Source organism: Macaca nemestrina, unplaced genomic scaffold (genome assembly GCF_043159975.1).
Source record: "Macaca nemestrina isolate mMacNem1 unplaced genomic scaffold, mMacNem.hap1 Scaffold_65, whole genome shotgun sequence".
Lineage (NCBI taxonomy): Eukaryota > Metazoa > Chordata > Mammalia > Primates > Cercopithecidae > Macaca > Macaca nemestrina.
In genome coordinates this window covers 68,385-87,752 of record NW_027257814.1, presented here as the reverse complement: position 1 = coordinate 87,752, position 19,368 = coordinate 68,385, and the positions used below count along the sequence as shown (strand labels likewise).

At 49.0% G+C, this 19,368-nt stretch overlaps 1 protein-coding gene across 5 annotated transcripts in view; it reads right to left on the bottom strand.

The window, feature by feature from the left end:
* The window catches only part of LOC139361584 (disco-interacting protein 2 homolog C-like), a 200,868-nt gene that overhangs the window by 131,157 nt on the left and 50,343 nt on the right, over positions 1–19,368 (bottom strand). For 3 of the 5 annotated variants that reach the window (XR_011619134.1, XR_011619135.1, XM_071090186.1), the window contains exon 1: positions 15,277–16,633. The exons of 1 other annotated variant lie outside the window; for it this stretch is intronic. Coding sequence is in view for 1 of the 4 variants with exons in the window: in XM_071090186.1 (XP_070946287.1) it covers positions 15,277–15,313 (37 nt within the window). In the remaining 3 variants the exon portion in view is untranslated. Of the gene's footprint in view, positions 1–15,070; positions 16,634–19,368 lie in introns of those variants that run through there. One more of the 5 variants, XR_011619137.1, reaches the window with a different exon arrangement.

Genomic DNA, 19,368 nt, shown 5'->3' with positions numbered 1-19,368 from the left:
ATTCGTCAGCAGGGCAGGCAGTGCCTCGTGCTGGTGGGCATCCAGCAGTAAGGGGGTCTTGCACTTCACTCCCTGGGCCCAGCCGCAGACAGAGGGGAAAGAGACACCTGTATCGTAACTCATGTGTATTTATAGACACACAGAGACTCTGCAGTGCAAGGTGCAGAACTAGAAGGAATCATGGAAATAAGAGGGAAGACATTTGGTTACGACTGGCAGAGCCACCTCAAGCCTCAGCACTTCCTGCCGGAGCCCTCACTGACCAGACTCCTCCAGGGTCACTGCCACTGCCTTGCCCAGCTCATGACAGGGCAGACAGTGACAGAGCCTCAGAACAACCTCCCACTCCTTCCTCACCAGCCCAGGGGATGAGCTGTTCATGAGTGTCCCAAAGCCTGAATGCGGGAACACAGAGGTGACTGAGCAGAAAGGGGGACAGCCACAATGGCCGCCGGTGTGCAGATATTGCGGGGCACCCCAGCAGCCCTTTCCGTCTTAAAGAGGATGGCCACGGGTGTGCTGATGCTCCCGCGTGACCCAGCCGTCCTCTCCACCTTATAGGGGAATGGCCACGGGTGTGCGGATATTCCCGGGTGCCCCAGAGCCCTTTTCACCTTAAGGAGATTTTCATAGTCTCATATCAGTCTCCAAACTATTCAGTGAGGTTGGAGGAGTATCACTGTGGACCAACACTGATTGGCACCAAGTAAGGGCGATTTTATAACCATGTCTCAACCATGAAACAATCAGGTCTTTGGCCATCTGGTCTAAGCTTTTTCTGTAACAAAGTTGGATAATTTAGTTGAACTTTGATTTTCCAAAGCTTGTTACAGAAACCACATCTTCCTAGGTGTGGCTCTGTGGTGTCACGTGCACACTTCAGTAGCCAGGCTTGCCAAGACTCACGGCACGTTACATGTTCACCTGAGAAGGCTGCTGAATCATTGAGGGCTCTGGCGTGCTCTGAAATGAATTTGCCACTTCAGCCTACACTCTACTCCCTTGCTTGGTTAAAGAAACCCAAAAAGCAGAATTTGTTTTGGCCAATCGCCTGCTGACCCAACTGCAGAGGTTTTAATTAGAGTACTTTCATTGCATCATAGAAAGCAAAGTCATATAGATCAACTCATTATTACCACTCCAAAGGTTTAGTAAATCTCCAGATAATCAGGCAAACATTTTAAGAAGCTACATTAAGGTTTACAATACTCAAAATTTAAAACTACATCCATGCTTCAAAAAACCACCATTCCCATTTTAGATGGCCAAATGCATATGAGAAAGAAAGAAACGTGCTGAGCGCATTTTTTGGGTAATCTTATGGAGAAACTGCCACTTTAAAAATGGCTCTAGTTCCTGGCTCCAGATGGGTGTGGTGGGTTGCCTCACTCAATTTCAACTCCACCTGAAGCTGGGACACTAGAAATCCATTCCCACACTCCAGGGCACCAGAAATCCCACTTCTGGAAACAGCCAGGAATGCAGACCTGTAGCAGAGAATTCTTTCCTGCCCACCCTAACTGTCCTCCGGGGAAGGCGACAGTCAAAGACAAGTCCACCCCCCTAGTCGCAACTGCACCACGAAGAACCATTTCAAGGTGGGAAGTGATTGATCAGTGGGAACAGGCAGTTTAGCTAATCACTTATAAGGCTGAGAAGTGGGGTTTGAAGGCCTGTATCTGGTCTTGTCCTCGGTAAATGGTCATCCGCCAGTCAGCCTAAGCCACATGGGAAGGGGCTTCTTGCAGTAAAAGTGGGGGCGCAGTTGTGGGGAGGGGGAATGTCTTAACAATCACTGTTTTACAGGATCACAGGGCTCAGGCAATGTTCAGTATTGTCACACACCAAGGTTTTTACAGTCTGAAGAAAACTACAGTCCTAAGGTGTCAGTTCTCAAAGCCCTTAAGTTCCTCCTGCAAAGATTCCCAGAGTCTCCACTTCTTGCACCGAACCCCAACTTGCACAGGCACCTGCGTCTTCCTCCTGCAGCAAATGCAGATAAGAAGCTGTGGCTCTGCTGCAGTAATGATGCCATGCAGCCCTAACACCACAGCAGAGCAATGGCTCTGGCCTGAATGTCCCCAAAACCTCATGCTGAAACCATCTCCGACGGGATACATTAAGAGGTGGGGCCTTTGGGAAGTCCTGCTCTCAGGACTGGGGTTGGTGTCCTTGTTGGGAGGCCTAGAGGAGCCCTCCTGCTCCTCCACCACGTGAGTTCTGACGAGACGACCGCTGCCACGCAACACCTGTTGAGATGCTGCCGTCTGTGAGCCACAGGCCCTGGGGCACCAGATGTGCAGGTGCCTTGACCTTGGACTGCCTTGACCTTGGACTTTCCAGCTTCCAGAGCTGTGAGCAATAAATGTCTCTTTACAAATCACCCAATCGACAGCAGCCGGACAGAGACAGTAATGTCACAACATGAGTCACTTTCTCAGTGGGCCAGAGGACTCCCCATGAGCCACCACTGTAAAGCAAGAACTCCCTGGAGGATGGAAAGGGGTTCACAAGGAATTCTACCCAGCACCAGGGTGTCTGTCCTTTCTTGCAGGAAGACAGCTGAGCCATGGCAGGAAACTACAGGGTGGGTGGGGCTGGACAGTAATGTGTCACCTGCTCATCTAAGCCTCAGTCTCCTGCCTCTCATCACGACAGTGGGGGTAACACCCCCTCACCTGAGCTGTTGGGGGAGGTAAGAGTGCTGGGTGGTTAACAATTGTTAGTTCCACAGAAATAAGGCAAAGAATCTGCCCCATGTCTTATAAAACCAAATCAGCCCAGGAATTCCACATCACTACTAATTTGCATGGGAAAATGCCAGATTCTCCTAAGTTCTGGCATGTCATTTGTATTAATAAAGTTTGCAGAGTTTTCACATACTAAGTATATAAAACAGGAAAATAAATCATGCAATTTGGAGGCTGAAGCAGGAGACTCACTTGAGCACAGGCGGCGGAGGTTGCAGTGAGCCGAGGCCTCGCCACTGTACTCCAGTCTAGGTGACAGAACGAGACTCCATCTCAAAAAATAAAAAAAAAAAGATTTTGCTGCTTCATACTAGTAAAGTGGGCAGACTCTACATGCCAACTCTTATTCAAAGGTCGCCTAACACTGACTCAGGAACTCTGGCCCTGATGTGCTTGGAGTTTTAATCCTAACAGTGTTAAAGACCACTCCCCCAGGAGCTCTGAACAAGTACTCCAGGTATACGCTGAACAAGACCACACACTCTGACCGAAATCTAACTTCCCAGACCCAAACTACAGAACCACAGAAGACGCTGCTTCTGTCCAACTTTGTGTTCTGCCATCGTTTGTGTCCATTATTTCCTACAAACCATCTCATTAGAATTTAGGGCACACAAAAGGCCAATACAACAGGGTTACTTTTCAAAGGTTTGGAGGTGAAGAACAGATACAATGCATTAGCTTCCTATTGCTGCTGCAACAAACTACCACAAATGCAAACCTCCTCTCAGCCCTGGAAGTCAGGAGTCCCAGGCCTGAAGTCAAGGGGTCAGTAGCTTGTATTCCTGCCTGGAGTCTCCCAATTCATAGAAGCCACCATGCAGCTTGGCTCACAGCCCCACACCCCTCCTACCACTGCCCCGGCCTCAGTCCTGCACCCCTCCGGACCCTGCCCCTGCCCCACACTCGCCCTCACCCCCACAGCCCTCTGGCCTCTATCTCGTCCTCAGGTCTCCTCCTCTGAGGCAGACCCTCGTACTGCCTTCTCAAAAGGCACATGTGAAGACACTGGACCCACCTGGACAACCCAGGGTCCTCCCCCATCTCACTGTCCGTTACACTCACATCTGCAAAGCCTCTTTTGCCATGGAAACTTCATTATACTAACAATCATTTAACAAGTCCATTCTAATGATGTGAAAATTGGCATTGTTTTCCTCCTAATGAACAGATCAGTCACCCTTGTAACCTACAAATATTTGACTATTAAATATACAATACTGTAGGAGACAGAGATGAGGAAGACGGTTCCTCCCTGAAAGACGACTCGACCCTAGACAGAGGGATAAACATTCTGAACAGAATCAACATAACTCAACATTTGAGTCGGAGAGGTCAAGCAATAAGACGTTCAAAGAAGCAACCAGAAAGTATGTACTGTGCCTGTAGTTCACATCTGCGCCTGGCGTCATGAGCACGAGCATGCGGACACGCACACAGGGCCCAAGTGTAAGATCAAATATAAGGAGCTTTCCACTGTAGTATTTAACTAGATCTTATGACAAAATAGCCTCCTGATTTTTATCCAAAAAGTTCTCTGTAATTAAGGAAATTAATTTTCCCCTAAAAGGCATTTCTCTAGCTATCATTCCATATAAACTAAATGGGCATATTAAAGAAAAAAGACAAATGTTTGACTTCGGGGGTTTGCCTACGACTTGAATAAGCATGATTTTCTTCTGGCCAAGCAGGGAGCAGCTGGACCAGACTGGAGGGAAGGAAGAACAAATTTCCACTCTGACCTCAGTTGGGCACCAGAGTCTTCCCTGTCAGAATGTGGGTGTGGTGCTTCCCACACACCAGCCTCTGAGGAAACTCAGCCCAAGGGTGTGGGAAAAGGCTGTCTACTTCTGAAAAATCTACAAAGTGCAGACACATCAAAAGCTTCAGAAGACTGTAAGCGGCCAAGGAGACCACTACACCCTTGGAGTTTACAGAAAATGGTCAGCATCACACGTGCCTGAGGTCCAGGGTCAGCTCCCGGCTGCCGCGACGCCGTGAACGCAGCCCTGGCTTCCCCTCTGATGCAGAGAGCTGGTCACTCTGCCGGCAGCACTCAGAGCTCAGAACATTCTAGAGGAAAGCAACGTGTTCCTTTGAAAATGGGGAACCGGGGCAGCACAACTGAAGCTCTACGACTGTCTCAACTACTGGGTTTCGGGGTAGCATTAGGAAATCGTGAGAATCCAAATCTCAATTTCATACAGATTCCAGATTCACTGCAGGTTCCAGAATTTCCTGAGACATTCTTCCAGTTTATCACTCAGGATTCCCTTGCCAAAGCTAATAAAGTCTACATTCCTTACGGAAAACCCACCATAAGCACCACCACAAATAAGATCAACTGACTGACGCCCGCCCTTCGCACCAAACACAGAAACTGTTACTCACACAAGACTGTGCTGGAGGCAACTCTCAGCTGAAGCCGAATCCGTGAGACTTCATTATCCCCCATTTTGGATCGAGTGTGAAGACTGTCAGCAAACCAGGGCCCCAGTGTAAAGCAGAGAACAGATCCTCTGATGCCTGCCTGAACATTTCCTTCCCACCTCTGTCTTGGATATTGAACACCCTCAGAGCTACTGAGTCACCCACATTTGCAGGTCATTTATCCAGCCACCAGGATAACACAATTATGCGATAAAAATGCCTTCTCAGGGCTTTGTCATACTCAACAAAGAAGCTCAGAAGGCTAGGTAAGCGCAAGAAAGGGGGAAGCGTCCTCCAAACAGACAAAAACCAAGGAAAACCGTGCAGAGACTCGAGAGAGAGAGCAGAAACACAGCCCGCTGTAGCCTTTCAGGTCCTGCTGGCCGCAGCCCTGCGTTAGGTGGCACCATTTCCACAGATGCATCCTGCTGGGCCCGCTTGAAGGTCCCGCTTGCGAGACACTCACCCCCACTTCCAGCTCCTGCAAGACCCGCTGCAGCCCCACTCCATCCTGGGGGCCGACTGTGCAAGTCTTCCCGGCGAGACCCCTCAGAGCCTACTCAGTGTCTGAGACTGGGAAGCACCAAGGATCCAGAAAGGCACAATCCCGTTCTCCTCGTGCTGCTTTCTGGGTTCCAAGTTGTCTAACGAGTCCTGCATAAACCCCGGGCTGGGGAGCCAGCCAGGGCCCAGCAGCACCCAGCTCATGCGCTCCACTCACCCCACAGAGGCCCCAGCACGCTCTGTCCGCGGGGCAAGACACCAGAAACAGCCACAGTTCAGGGTTCTGCCACCCGCCCCGCTGCCGTCATTACCTCCTGGGATCTGAATTCTCATTGGTTGGAAAGGTGATCCCACAGCTCCGCTGCCTTAATTACCTGCTGGGATCTGAAATTGTATTGGTTGGAAAGGGGATCTCATTGCTCAAGCACTCCCTGCTGCCTCCTTGCAAACAACATAAAAAATCCAAAACCCCTTGTAAAGAACGTTTACTATAACCTCAAAACAAGACACATCCCGAGACCAAGGAAGATACACACGCACATCTGACAGCTGGTGGACGTCAGTGACCGACGCCACGGCTTCCGTGTGGCGTGTGAAGCAGGAGGCCTGTCACGGTGACTCAGGCTGGGGTCTGAATGGGGGTCTTCCAAGCAACTAGGCAACCAGGACGCACACCCCAAAACCCAAGTCCCCGCACTCATGTACCTGGCAGAAATGCTCCGTGGCCATCGACACCAGTTGTGAACCAAGACCGATCTGTGTCCTGTGGCCCTCACAACGTCCGTACATGCCTGGGCCCAGCAGAGGCCCGCACGGCACCCTGCTCGCCTCCAGTGGGGCTCTCTCCTGCCAAAGGGGATGGCCCTGAAGTCCATTGAGATTTCCAAAGCTCTACAAAGTCGTGCTTCCTCCTGCTTGTTCAGAAGGCCTAAAGCCCTGAAGACACCAGTGAGAATTGACCTAGCCTCTTAAGGCAGCTCAAATACCTAAACACAGGAACGCTGGACCTCTCTGCCCTCGAGAGCAGCCGATAACACACTGGGCTAAGCAGAAGGTACAGATGTCACATCCAGAAGCCAGTGGCGCTCAAGATTGCATTCCAGGAGCCGCCCATGTGAGTCCCTCCAAGGCTTCCAAGTCCCACTTGATTGTTTTCATCGTATCTCTATAACATCAGAGACATTATATCTCACGGTATCTATGAGATCGTCTCCACTTTTATGAGCACATATGCTCCCTGACTTACCATGGGATGAAACTGTTCCAATAAACCCAGCGTAAGCTGAAAATATCCTAAATAGAAAGTGCATTTGACATCATAGTTTCAACTTACAACGGGTTCATCCAGAGGCAGCCCATCTTGGGCCAAACAATGCACTGAGTGTGACTAGTTCACACCATCACAAGGTTGAAAAAAAAAATCAGATATGTAACAATTGGGAGCCAGGGACCCTCTGTATTGGGTCTCCTGTCTTCAGAGACAACAGAAACCTCTTCTTAGACAAGAATCACAATTTATAATCCTCAAAATGTTAAACTTAGTTTAACAATCTAGACGTTCAAACAAAGCCAAAGTAGGCCCACAAGGCCGTTTGTGCCCTTCACTAAGACGCACGACTCTGTAATAACCCTCACCACAGCCCCTCAGGGTGGGTCCCAGAGGCAGTTGAGGCTTGTGGCTACGGACACTAACGAAACCAAAATCAGAGTACGCAGGTGCAGTCAAGTCATATGACTTCTCCACTAGCATATGCACAAATGTTCATCAGCAAATCTCATCTTCGCTTTACCTCCCTCCCATGACCTAAAAAGGAGTCCACCACACACACACCTCACTTCAAAAACATAATTAGTACTTGCATTCAATTCTGAGCATTCGGAATAGACCTAATGGGTGATTAAATCTCTCCTCCAACCCATTGCTTAGTCTTCTTAGAGGATGAAGGATTTTGCATAACACAAGTCAACATATAAAACATCTGCTATAGAAACAGACTTTCAAGTGGTCCTCATTAGAGTGATTCAACTAATATACAAAGGACCCAACACACAGCACAGTGTATATTAGAAGAATGATTAATTTGTTCCCCTAAAAATCCTAATATCTACACAGAAAAAATACCCAATACACATTTTATCATTCTTTACCAGTATAGTCATACAAAGGAGTATCACAAAAGCAAAAGAACAGATTTGGTTTGACTCACAGTTCTAAGTTTAATATAAAATTGCTAAAACCACCAAGACAAACATGACTATGAAATATTTAACGATCTTCACCTAAATTCAAGTCACCATTCAACCACCAATACCTCTGCTCTCCTTACGGGAACTTTCCAAAAGTAAATTCTGGAATTAACAGGACAAAATTTTCTGGTGATAGAAATTAGGAAGAAATTGGTTGAAGGCCGTTCCTTGGCTGTCAAACTTTTTCTCAATAATATTTTGTAAAATAAAAGCGTCAAACAGATCTTTACATTAACTTACAATCTATCAAGCAATACTGGAGCAAGCTTTAAATATTAGCCACATTCTGTCAGGGCTGACTAACATTAAATCAGTATCAGTCTCATGTCTTGTAGGATCCACAGCTCATCTTCTTAAAACCACTTAAGATTTCATAATTAACTCAATTAAACAATGTAAGTCATCTCCTTGATCTTTGACATGAAGGGGTCATTTTCCCCCAAAATAGTACCTCTTTCCTTGACATGATTTAATCTGTGGTTAGAGTATTTAAGAGGATTTCTTTCCTTCTTAGAAAATAAAATATACACCTTTCCAATATGAAAAAACTCTAACTGATAATGCCATAGCTTACCCAGGTCAAAAGCATTTTTTTTTTTTTTTTTTTTTTTTTTTTTGAGACGGAGTCTCGCTCTGTCGCCCAGCTCAGGCTGGAGTGCAGTGGCGCGATCTCGGCTCACTGCAAGCTCCGCCTCCCGGGTTCACGCCATTCTCCTGCCTCAGCCTCCCGAGTAGCTGGGACTACAGGTGCCCACAACCGCGCCCGGTTAATTTTTTGTATTTTTAGTAGAGACAGGGTTTCACCGTGGTCTCGATCTCCTGACCTTGTGATCCGCCCGCCTCGGCCTCCCAAAGTGCTGGGATTACAGGCGTGAGCCACCGCGTGTTAAAAAAAGAACCTAACTGCATCTTTGGACCTTATGTGAGGTAGTGTCCAGGGTCACTGGGACCCCTACTTGGCCAGTGTAGCTGGGTACCAATTAAAGACAGAAACCCAAGCATTCACTCAAAGCCCCTTCCCAGCTGTTCATCCTAGTGGAAGAAGCCATGAGTACAAACGAATGCGGCATTCTACGGAGGGCTTTGGGGATAGGCTGCTTGAGAACATCAAAGTGGCTCACGTCCCCCGAGTATAAAGCCAGTGACTGCTCTCAGCTTCCATCCACAGTAGCCAAAGTCTGGAATCACCTGAGTGCCCGCCAACAGGGGATGAAGGGAACGTGGCCCGAACACACACAGGAGCAATACTCCACCACACAGCGGAGAGCCCTGTCATCCGCGGCAGCATGGATGGAGTTGGAGGACATTACGTTAAGCAAACGAGTCAAGCAAGGAAACGGCGCATAAGCAGGAGCTGAGAGCAGATCTCATGGAGGCCAAAAGTAGGTGGTCAACAGGGCCCAGCAGAGCCCACTCATAAGCAGGATGGGCAGAGGCTGGTAATGTGCACAAACACACAGCCTAATGGGAACACGAGACCTACTATTGATAAATCAGCAGGGGGATGGCAGTGGGTCATCTACTGTGTATTTCAAAACAGCTAGGAGAGAATAACTTAACATAACCAGCACAAGGAAAAGAAACTATTTAAAGTGAAAGACATCCCAAGTACACAGATTTCATCAATATAGGGGTGAATCAAGGTATCACATGCACTCTGAAAATATGTACGTATATTATGTATCAACAGAAACAAAAACCAATGACAGAACCATTTGCGAAGCACGTGCAGGAGAAGAATGGGAAGCCTGACATGGTGTGGCTGTGTGTCCCCACCCAAATCTCATGCTGAACTCTAACCCTATGTTGGAGGTGAGCCCTGGTGGGAGGTGATTGACTCATGGGGGTGGTTTCTAATGGTTTAGCACAATCCCCCAAGCGCTGTCCTCATGATAGTTCTCCTGAGATCTGGTTGTTTGGAGGTGCATGGCACCTTCCCATTCACTCTCTCTCCCCTTCCAGCCATGTGAAGACATGCCGGCCTCCCCTTCACCTTCCACTCTGATTGTAAGTTTCCCCAGATGTAGAAGCCTGTACAACCCACAGAACTGTATGCCGATTAAACATTTTTTTTCCTTATTACCCAGCCTCAGATAGTTCTTTAGAGCAGTGGAACAACAGTACAGTCCTCAGGACCAGCAATGTTTTCCTTCTACCCAGCGGCCAACAAGGTCCTACACCGTAGCTGGTTTTCCAAAGCTTTGCCAGAATGCTGAAGCTGTTTTGGGGATACTAACTTTCCCCATCTCTGGCAAACCAGATGGGGCATCCTATTGGCCTCTTACCACCTTTCTCAGAGAAACCCCACCTCTGAAACAGCCTCCACCAGGGGCCTCCTTCAGCAGCAACAAAGCTGAGTGTTCCTTGCACTTCCCTTCTTCTGAACAAGTAAACATCTTAAGCTTGTTTTTCCATCTTCCCAGCTCATTGAAAAAAATATCTTATGCTTTCTATTTTCCTAACACACACACATGGAAGAGAAGTGCCGTGAGGGCAGGGGCTCTTGTTTTCCCGGATCTGAGCCTGGCCCTCAAACACTAGCCGAATACTAACACGATATCCAGAGGCAGAAATGCAAATATCCATATGACTTCAAATACCCTAAGGACCTAACAGGCCGAGTGGCCCATGTAACTATGGTGTGCTGGGCCATTCAACTGGTGTCCAAATCCCTGTCCAAGTGAGCTCTTTAATTTCGAGACTTTTCAGACAGCTGTTTTGTTGTTGTTGTTGTTCTGTTTTGTTTTTATTAAAGGGATATGTTACAATTATAATCAAGAATATCCCAGGCCGAGTGTGGTGGCTCTTGCCTGTAATCCCAGCACTTTGGGAGGCCAAGGTGAGCGAATCACCTGAGGTCAGGAGTTCAAGACCAGCCTGGCCAACATGTTGAAACCCCGTCTCTACTAATACAAAAATGAACCAGCCATGGTGGCAGGCACTTATAATCCCAGCTACTCAGGAGGCTGAGGCAGGAGAATGGCGTGAACCAAGAGGTGAGGCTGCAGTGAGCCAAGATCGTGCCACTGCATTCCAGCCTGGGCAACACAGCAAGACTGTCTCAAAAAAATAAAAATAAACCAATACTCCCAGTTAGTTCTTCACCAATGTCAGATACATCAGTTTCAAGAAAAATATGAAAGCATGTTTTTATATTTCAGTGTTGAATTTAACCATATCTTTTAACCATACCTTTTAAGAAGATATGAAGATAGAACTTCCTCAAGGATTGGGGGAGAGAAAAGCAGTTAAGAAAATCTTAAAACCTCAGGAGAAAAACAAGTATGGGTTAAGACCTCAAGGCAAAACTTTTTCTTTGCACTTTGATTTCAAAAGAACAGAGATGCCCAAATTATGAACTCTCCCATCTGCATTTTATATTCGTCTGTGTCCTTTGAAAGGCTGGAGATGGGATCCCAGGTATTTACTTGGGATGCCAGAAGAGATGCAGCTTCACCCCCCCGACCTCCATGGTTTGCTTAGCCCCTTCACCAGTGGATCTCACCAACAGATGACACATCCACGCCTCATCCATGGCTGCACAGAAAACCACTTGGAAGACAGCCACTCCCACCAAGCTTCCTGACTTTGGTGTTTAAAATCTGCATCATTTAAAATCTGCATCTCATACGTGAGATTACACTCCTCCGAACAACGACATTGCCACTGTCATTTCACCCAAAAGGGCTTTAGGAAGTGACACGCGGTCCAGACGCCAGAGGTCGCCGGCCGCCTTACTCTAGCCTAATTCCTTTGTGCCTGTATGGAGGCTTCACAGATACAGCCCATTAATGACTGTATGAGAAGCTCAGGGCATAGACGAACTCAGTGCTGAATTTTTTCCATTTATCACCCTTTGTTTTGTCCAGAAGACAGCTGAGAAAGGCGGGGGCAGATCATCTCCTCGAGTGTAATGACTCTAGCCACTTCTCTTCACCCCAGGTCACCACTCAGTCAACACCCTTTTGAGAAACCAAAGCAATTCTGTTCCCTTCACTCTGGGTTCCAAGCACTAAATTCCTCCGTTTTATCAATTAGATTATCAAGCAGCCGTTTGTAATCTGGACTGCAATCTGATACGAAATTTAAAGCTAATTTAAGTTGCGGTAATAGCTCCTATTCACATTATAGATAAGGCATGAATGAAAACTTTAATCTGTTCATAGGACCAACTTTGTAAACAAACCAATTATTCAAGCAATGATTGTCTTCAGTTAGATGCAAATTACTTTGCACATAAAAGATTTTCCAGTAGGAATTTTTAAATCCATGGTCTGTCTTTTCTGAGCCTGTCTCTGCACCTTCCCCTGAGTGCACAGCAGGACTTCTCAGGGCATCCCATCAGCAGACCCACTGAAGAGAATAAGCTCGCAGCCCCCAGCCCAGGAATCAAGTCCGAGCCCCAGCAGCCCCTCGTCCAGCCGGGGCTTCCTCACCAGCACAGCACCCAGAGGTCTTCCAGGTTTAATGCCACGTGTGCGTGGAAAGTAGAGTGCTGGAAGGAACACAATAGACATTCAACAATGCAAATTCCCCCCTGGAACAGCCCAGCAATCCTCTGTACCTTCCCCCAAAGTACCCATGCTAGGCAGGCGTAGAGTCCAATGGGGGTGCCTAGGAATCGGCATTTAACACTATTCTGATGAATAAAAGTTTGAGAGGTCGGTCAGCGAGAGGCTGTCGTGGCCTCCACTCATTTGCAGGCTCTGAAGAGACACAGATTCAGGTAACAGGCCAGACAGGACAGGACAAGGATGGGGAGGTGGAGGGCAAATTCCACGGACAACCATCCGCCCCGTCATCCCCACTGAGACTCCGTGATTTAAAGAGAGGCAAAGCCAGGGAGAAAAGATGCCCGCACCACACGAGCGACTGAGATTTCACCTAAAGCACGCAGCATGTGGCTGAGGGCCAAGGTTGGGCAAGCCAGGAGCACAGAACGGGGTTCACTGGCCCAGAGGTGTCTCCCACACCCACACCCCGTGCAGACCTCCCAAGCACTGCCTGTGTCTCCTGCCTGGTTTAGTTCCTCCCCGCCTTCTACTGTGTTGGTTTCTCAGCCGCCACCCACCACCACACAACCCTCTCTACAAGCTTGGTGGACTGAAAAGAGCGGGGGCGGGTAAGATCTGGGCTCTGGGGCCAACGTCCTGCCTGAGACATTAGTTCCAACCCACCTAGCTGTGATGTGAGCCCCCGAGATTTCTCAAATGTGAGATGGGAAGGTAACTGAACCCACTCACCAGGACGGCTGTGCAGACTGAGATTACATATAGCCACACCTCGGCATCCACCACACGTGGGACCCCAGTCGTGTTGCCCCTGATGGGAATCCCTCTATGCCCCTTCTGCTACCACAGCCAACTCCCAGCAGTAGCTGTGGAGGGTGCATCCTCTATTCCCACTCCACTCACCTCCCATCGCTCCACGCAGTGACCTGCCACGCAGCGGCCACCAGCAAATCCGGCCCCACTAGATAACCGACCACCAGCCCCCCCTCACTTTGGGGCGTCTTCCACTTGCAGTTCCGAAGCAGGCCGAGAAACCGCCCTCAAGGGCAGTCACCTGTTCCTTAGTGCATGTAATGACATGCCACACAGGACCACCAGCAAACCCAGCTCCACCATCCAGGCTCCTGTGGATTAACCAAACCCCCACCCCCCACCTTGGAGCGTCTTCCACTTGCGGTTCTGAAGGGGGCCGAGAAACCGCTCTCAAGGGCACTCACCTGTTTCTTATTGCATGTAATGACCTGCCAAGCAGGGCCACCAGCAAACCCAGCTTCACCGTCCAGGTTCTGGTGGGTAACTGCCCCCGTCCCCCGCTTCCTCCTGGGGTGTCTGGGAGGCTCAGAAACCGCCCTCCACGGGCACTCATCTGTTCCTTATTGCACTAATACCTCATTTACAGAAATCCACTTTGACTTTCCAGCACTGCACTTGTGACAATTTAACAATCCTGCTTGCAAGCTACAAGAGCTTGAGGTCACGTCCACCTCACCAGTATCCCAGAGACCCAGCACTATCCCACTGTGTTTAAAATTCCAAAATACTCCTTCAAAATGCTACTGGCATTTGCTTTGCACATAAAATGTTAAAAACCTTCAAGTGAAACAAATATCTTCAACAGTTTGATACAACGACATGTGAGTTACACATCTGCCAAGTTGTAAAGCCTCATGCATTTATAACATTTTAGGTACGGTCAAATGGTTCATTAATATAAATTATGAGAATCTCTAAGAAACAGGTTTTTTCTGGCATTAGATGACCAAAGGAAAACTGGGTTCTGGCTGGCTTGCGGGCCTGTAGAGACAGACAGATCTGCTGACACAACCAAGCTCCTTCCCACTGATGTGGCCTCATCCCAGGCCCCTCACCCGGATGCCTGCAGGCCCCTGGAGGAGCAAGCTGACCTGTCCACATTTCTCAAATGCACAGCTGTTGCTCACACTGCAGATAGAGTTCAAGGCACGAGCAGGCCGCCACGCTAAAAATACCACGCAGCGTCCACGCCAGGTGACGGTGGTTTTCACTCCATCCCAAAGCCCCAGGTATGAGTTTACAGCCATGATTACCACATGGATTTTTGGACCCTCAAGACATACTTTGTTTCCTTTTATGCAACAAAGTTAAAAGACTATCACTCAGATATAGGCTCTGAAACTGTGGAATAATTGTTTGGGAACAGAGCCTCTGCCAGATCAGGATTAGCACTTGGGACAACACCCCGTGACCTCGGTCCAAACCCATCCAGACCAGAAGCCTCCCGCACTGTAATTTCTGTGGATTTCTGTAAACAAGGTATTACTGCAATAAGGAATAGATGAGTGCCCTTGGAGGGCAGTTTCTGAGCCTCCCAACCACACAGCCACGTTCAGGCTGAAGCCGCACCACCTCCAGAAACACTGTCCCTCGCCGAGGTGTGCCTGGCTTCTCCCTTTTTCCAAAACTTAACAAAACCTGAAAAGGACAGGTCTGTGTAGAAAAACACAAACTACTTGCGATTCCTCTTCCCAGTTCAGGCTGTAGGAAGCTCGTCTCGGCCCTCACCGTGTTCTGACTGTGGCTTGGTTCCCATAAGAAATAAAGTCAGAATTCTAGTCCCTGTCTCCTGGGCAGTGTGGCAGGCATACATACCTTCAGTTATATGAGGAAAGGCGTGGCGAGCCCCCTTCCTTCAGTAAAACTGCAGAGTTCCCAGAACCCCGATGCCATCCCCCTCACACCACTGTGAACACCTGGACAGAGCACATTTCAATGCGTGCACCTTTGTGGGCTAGTTTTCTATTTCTCCACTAAATCACCCCAAATTTAGCGCCCTAAACACTGACTTATTTTCTCACATTTCTGGAAGCTGGAGTCCAAAACAGGTCCCACCATCTAACGTCGAAGTGGCGGCAGGGCTGGCTCTGGGGAAGCGACCGTCTCCTTGCCTCCCGCAGCCTCTAGAGGCTTCTGCATCCCCTGGTCCATATGGCACCCCCTGTCTTCAGGACCCACAGCGGCTCTGACGGCCCCTCAACTGGAAGACGCAGAAACGTCAGGAGACCGGGATCTAGTGCTAGGGCCAAGCCTCCCCACCCTCCCAGCTCCTCACACACTCCCGTGTGAGCTAATATAGATTCCACTTTAACTAGTGTCACCTGTGTAAGGGGTAAGTGCCCAGCTGTGAACTGGTTAACCTCGCCCACACAAACCCCGAGAATAAACTCACAGGCCATGGACCACTCCACAAGCAATAAGTGACCACCTGCTCAGGGACCTCCATGCCCCAGCAGAGCCCTCCGGTACCTCCTTGTGAGCTCAGACTGGCGGCAGGGGTCTGCAGCGCCACAGGGCCCTGGATAAAAAAGACAGCTCCCATGTCGGGAGGCACCCGCCCGCGGTTGGGTTCCCAGTACTTTAATTGCCCAGGTGGACAAGCCGCGCCGCATGCAACCCCATCACCAGAATAACGGCTGCACGTGGCGAGTGCACGGGTGGCCACCACTCAGCCCAGCTGGCCGCGCTAAGCACATCACCACCGTGACGCCCAATCAGACTCAACTGCTGGAACAGTCCCGGCATCGGCCCCCAACAACATTCTGGATCACAATTCAGAGTAGTGATTGCGATCAGGGCCACACGTGGCTGAATGTTTTTACAGGAGGACGCCACAGCTGGACTGACGCCACAGCTGGATCTGGCTGGACTGAGAGCATTTCCCACTGGACATTCTTACAACACCATTTTATTTGCGCTTTATTAAACTTCTATGGCTTTTTTCTGCTTATCTACTTTATGGGAGTGTTTCTTGTTCTTCTGACTGCGGTGATACTTCAAGCTACAACTATCAATGTGTAAATTAGTTTGGAAGTCGCCTTATCATTAAACATTTCACAAGCAAGCAGTCAGAGGCACCTAACCCGGAGGCCTCTTTTCTTCTCTGAGCCAAAGCTACCTTGGACTCAAAGAAAACGGCACATGGAGAGGGGCTGGATCTCCAGCACCCATTCCTAGGGAGCCTCCTGGGGAGAAGATATGGAGGGAGAAGCCCTGGGTTATGGCACTGTCGTACTAAAGAAAAGTCTATTTGGGTAATGTAAGCACCAGACTTAAGAGATTAAGCAAACCATGAAAAGAAACCACTAACCACAGCTTCTCCAAAACAGAACTAAACTCCCTTTAGTTTGAATTGGAAAAGCAGAAGTGATGATCAGGATACAAAAAAAAAAAAAAAAAAAAAGAAAAAAAGAAATGACACAGTATCTGAACACAGGAGAATAATCAAGGGCCACTGTCTCTTCCTGTGTCAGTGGGAGCCTCGCATCTAAGCTGGATTTAGAAGGTTGCTACTTTGGACTGAAAGGTATCCCCAACTCTAGTTTGTAAGCAAGTGGAGCAGAATGCTTCAATTATTTCAAGGTTTAGCGGTAAAGCTCTGCAACTCTCACAACCATTTTAATTGGTGTGAATTTTAAAGTGACTCAATCTGTTGGCTGGAGTATCTAACGGCTTAACCACGGGGTCACGTTGGAAAATTTTTCCAATTGCTTTTGTTTTTCCTACTGAAGATGCATTTGAACGTTCTTGTAGTTTGCAGTTGGCTGGTTCTGATGTTTGGTCCTGAGGAGGCCCAAGTATCCGTAGAGGAAGAATCTGAAACCTCAAGCCACTCGAGTGCTGTCTGGGCAGATGGAGACCCCAACCCGAGGGCCAATGACGGGCTCAGCATGGGCGCAGGGCCGCCCGATGCAACAGGCCACGTATTTGCCGGTTACAAAACATCATAAGCACACACCCCCAGGTGTGCACACACGCTCTGTACACATCTGTCCCTATCAACACCAGCACACACCCCCAGGTGTGCACACACGGTCTGTACACGCTCACGTCTGTCCATGCCAACAACAGCATACACCCCGAGGTGTGCACACACGCTCTGTACACATCTGTCCCTGCCAATGCCAGCACACATCCCCAAGGTGTGCACACACATTCCATACGCGCTCACATCTGTCCCTGCCAACGCCGGCATACACCGCCAAGGTGTGCACACACGCTCTGTACACACTCACATCCCTCCCTGCCAATATGAGTACACATTCCCAGGGATGCACACAGGCTCTGCACATACTCATGTCTGTCCCTGCAGCCTGAGTCAAACAGTCACAGAGAGGCAGAGGAGGAGGAAGAAGGATGCGATGGGCACTAAGGTCCTGGGCCAGTTCCCCTCCCTACCTCGGGAGAGACCCCTCATGTGATCCTGCCATCACTCACCCTTCCGCCTCCATCCTCCATCCTCCCACAGGGATCAGGAGGATGCCCACTGCACAGAGCTGTGATGAGCATGAACAGAAGATGGCAGGAGCTCACGCCAAGGTGCTGAGCACGGGGCCTACGGAGTGCTTCTTTCTGCTGTGGCTGACATCATCAAACAGACTGACACAGCTTCTGCAGAGAATGCCACTTGCTAAGAAACTGAAACGTGTGACCTAGGAGCCTGTGAAGGTCTAAGAACAAACCAACAAACCAAACGGTTTTGTTTGTTTTTCAAACACCATAGCCTGTTTTTTCTTTTTTTTCATGCTCTACCTTGGGTATCATTTAGTTTAATTTCAAAGTAAGTCCAATAATTACACAAAATCACAGGACTGAGCATGGAGCATTGTTTCACTTCATGTCCTCCAGCCTTTAGGACACATTAAGGAAAGACATGATTCCAGGATTCCCATTAGAAAGGCTGCCCTGAGGCACCTGCTGGGGCAGCCAAATTGCAGCTGTTGATGCTGCCCCCAAGCTGCTTGGATGAAGCAGAAGATTCCGGAGGTCTCCTTTCTTCTGCCCCTTGTCCAGGAGAGAAGGTGGGGGGAGAAAGGTTAGAGAAGATAGGAAGAAGGAGGGGGGAAGGAGGGAGAGAGGAGGGGAGAGGGAGGGAGAGAGGAGGGGGGGAGGGAGGGATAGGGAGAGGGAGGGAGGAGGGGCATGTTCCATCCACCAAGGCAGCTACACTGCAGAGAGAATGGAGGGTGTGTTGCCTCTCAGGACAGCAAGTTCAAGCTGTTTATAATTGTTAGCATAAACAGTGACCAGCTGAGGACAGGGCTGTCATTGGAGTTGACGTTTTATTTTCATAGTTGATATTGGGGACCTGGACCTAAAGCAGCGTGCCTTGCCCTTTTGCCAGATGGGCCTATGCTTCTCTATACTTGAGTCTATTTGACTAAATACCCGATATTGACTAGGAATTATGATGTGTAGGATACCCCTTACCACAGTAACGTCAAACTCATATTCTAAATGCAATTTATTCAGGGACTGGCTTCTAACTCTGGGTGGGAATGTTAAGCTCAGTCCAGTTCAATTCAGTAAGCATTTATCAAGAAACTCCTAGACCAAGAGCTCTGTTAGACACTGGGTATGGGGTGATGGGGATACGAAGATGTGGAATTAGAACTCGAGAAGCTCAAATGTTTCCATTTAATTCCCTAATGCAATTACTAAGCTTCAACCTGATGGCTGTAATGTCTAAATTCACTTTTTCTTTATTCCAGTTCTACATAACAAAGCACAAATAATCACAGAGGAATGATTCTGTGTTGGACTATTCAGTGGACAGAGAAGAGCATTCTGACCGGCGTGAGACACTGTCTTCCTTCCCAGGGAGCCCGTGAGGTGGCTGCACAGAGCACAGGCGTGAAGATTCAGGAACACGAGCATCAGGTGATGGGAGGGGCACGGAGGCAGCACCAGAAAGATGCCTGCCGAGGGGCCGCTGCAGCCAGGCTGGCCGGGAAGGTCACGGGAGTGGGCGCAGGCATCTCCCTCCAGCCGCACTTGGTTTTCATGAGGACGCGTGCACGGAAGGGGATGACACCGAAATGCTGTGGCGCTGAGGGGAGGAAGGGAGGGACACAGGGCCGACGGCTGGCCCCCACCCCTTCCGTCCCTGCCCC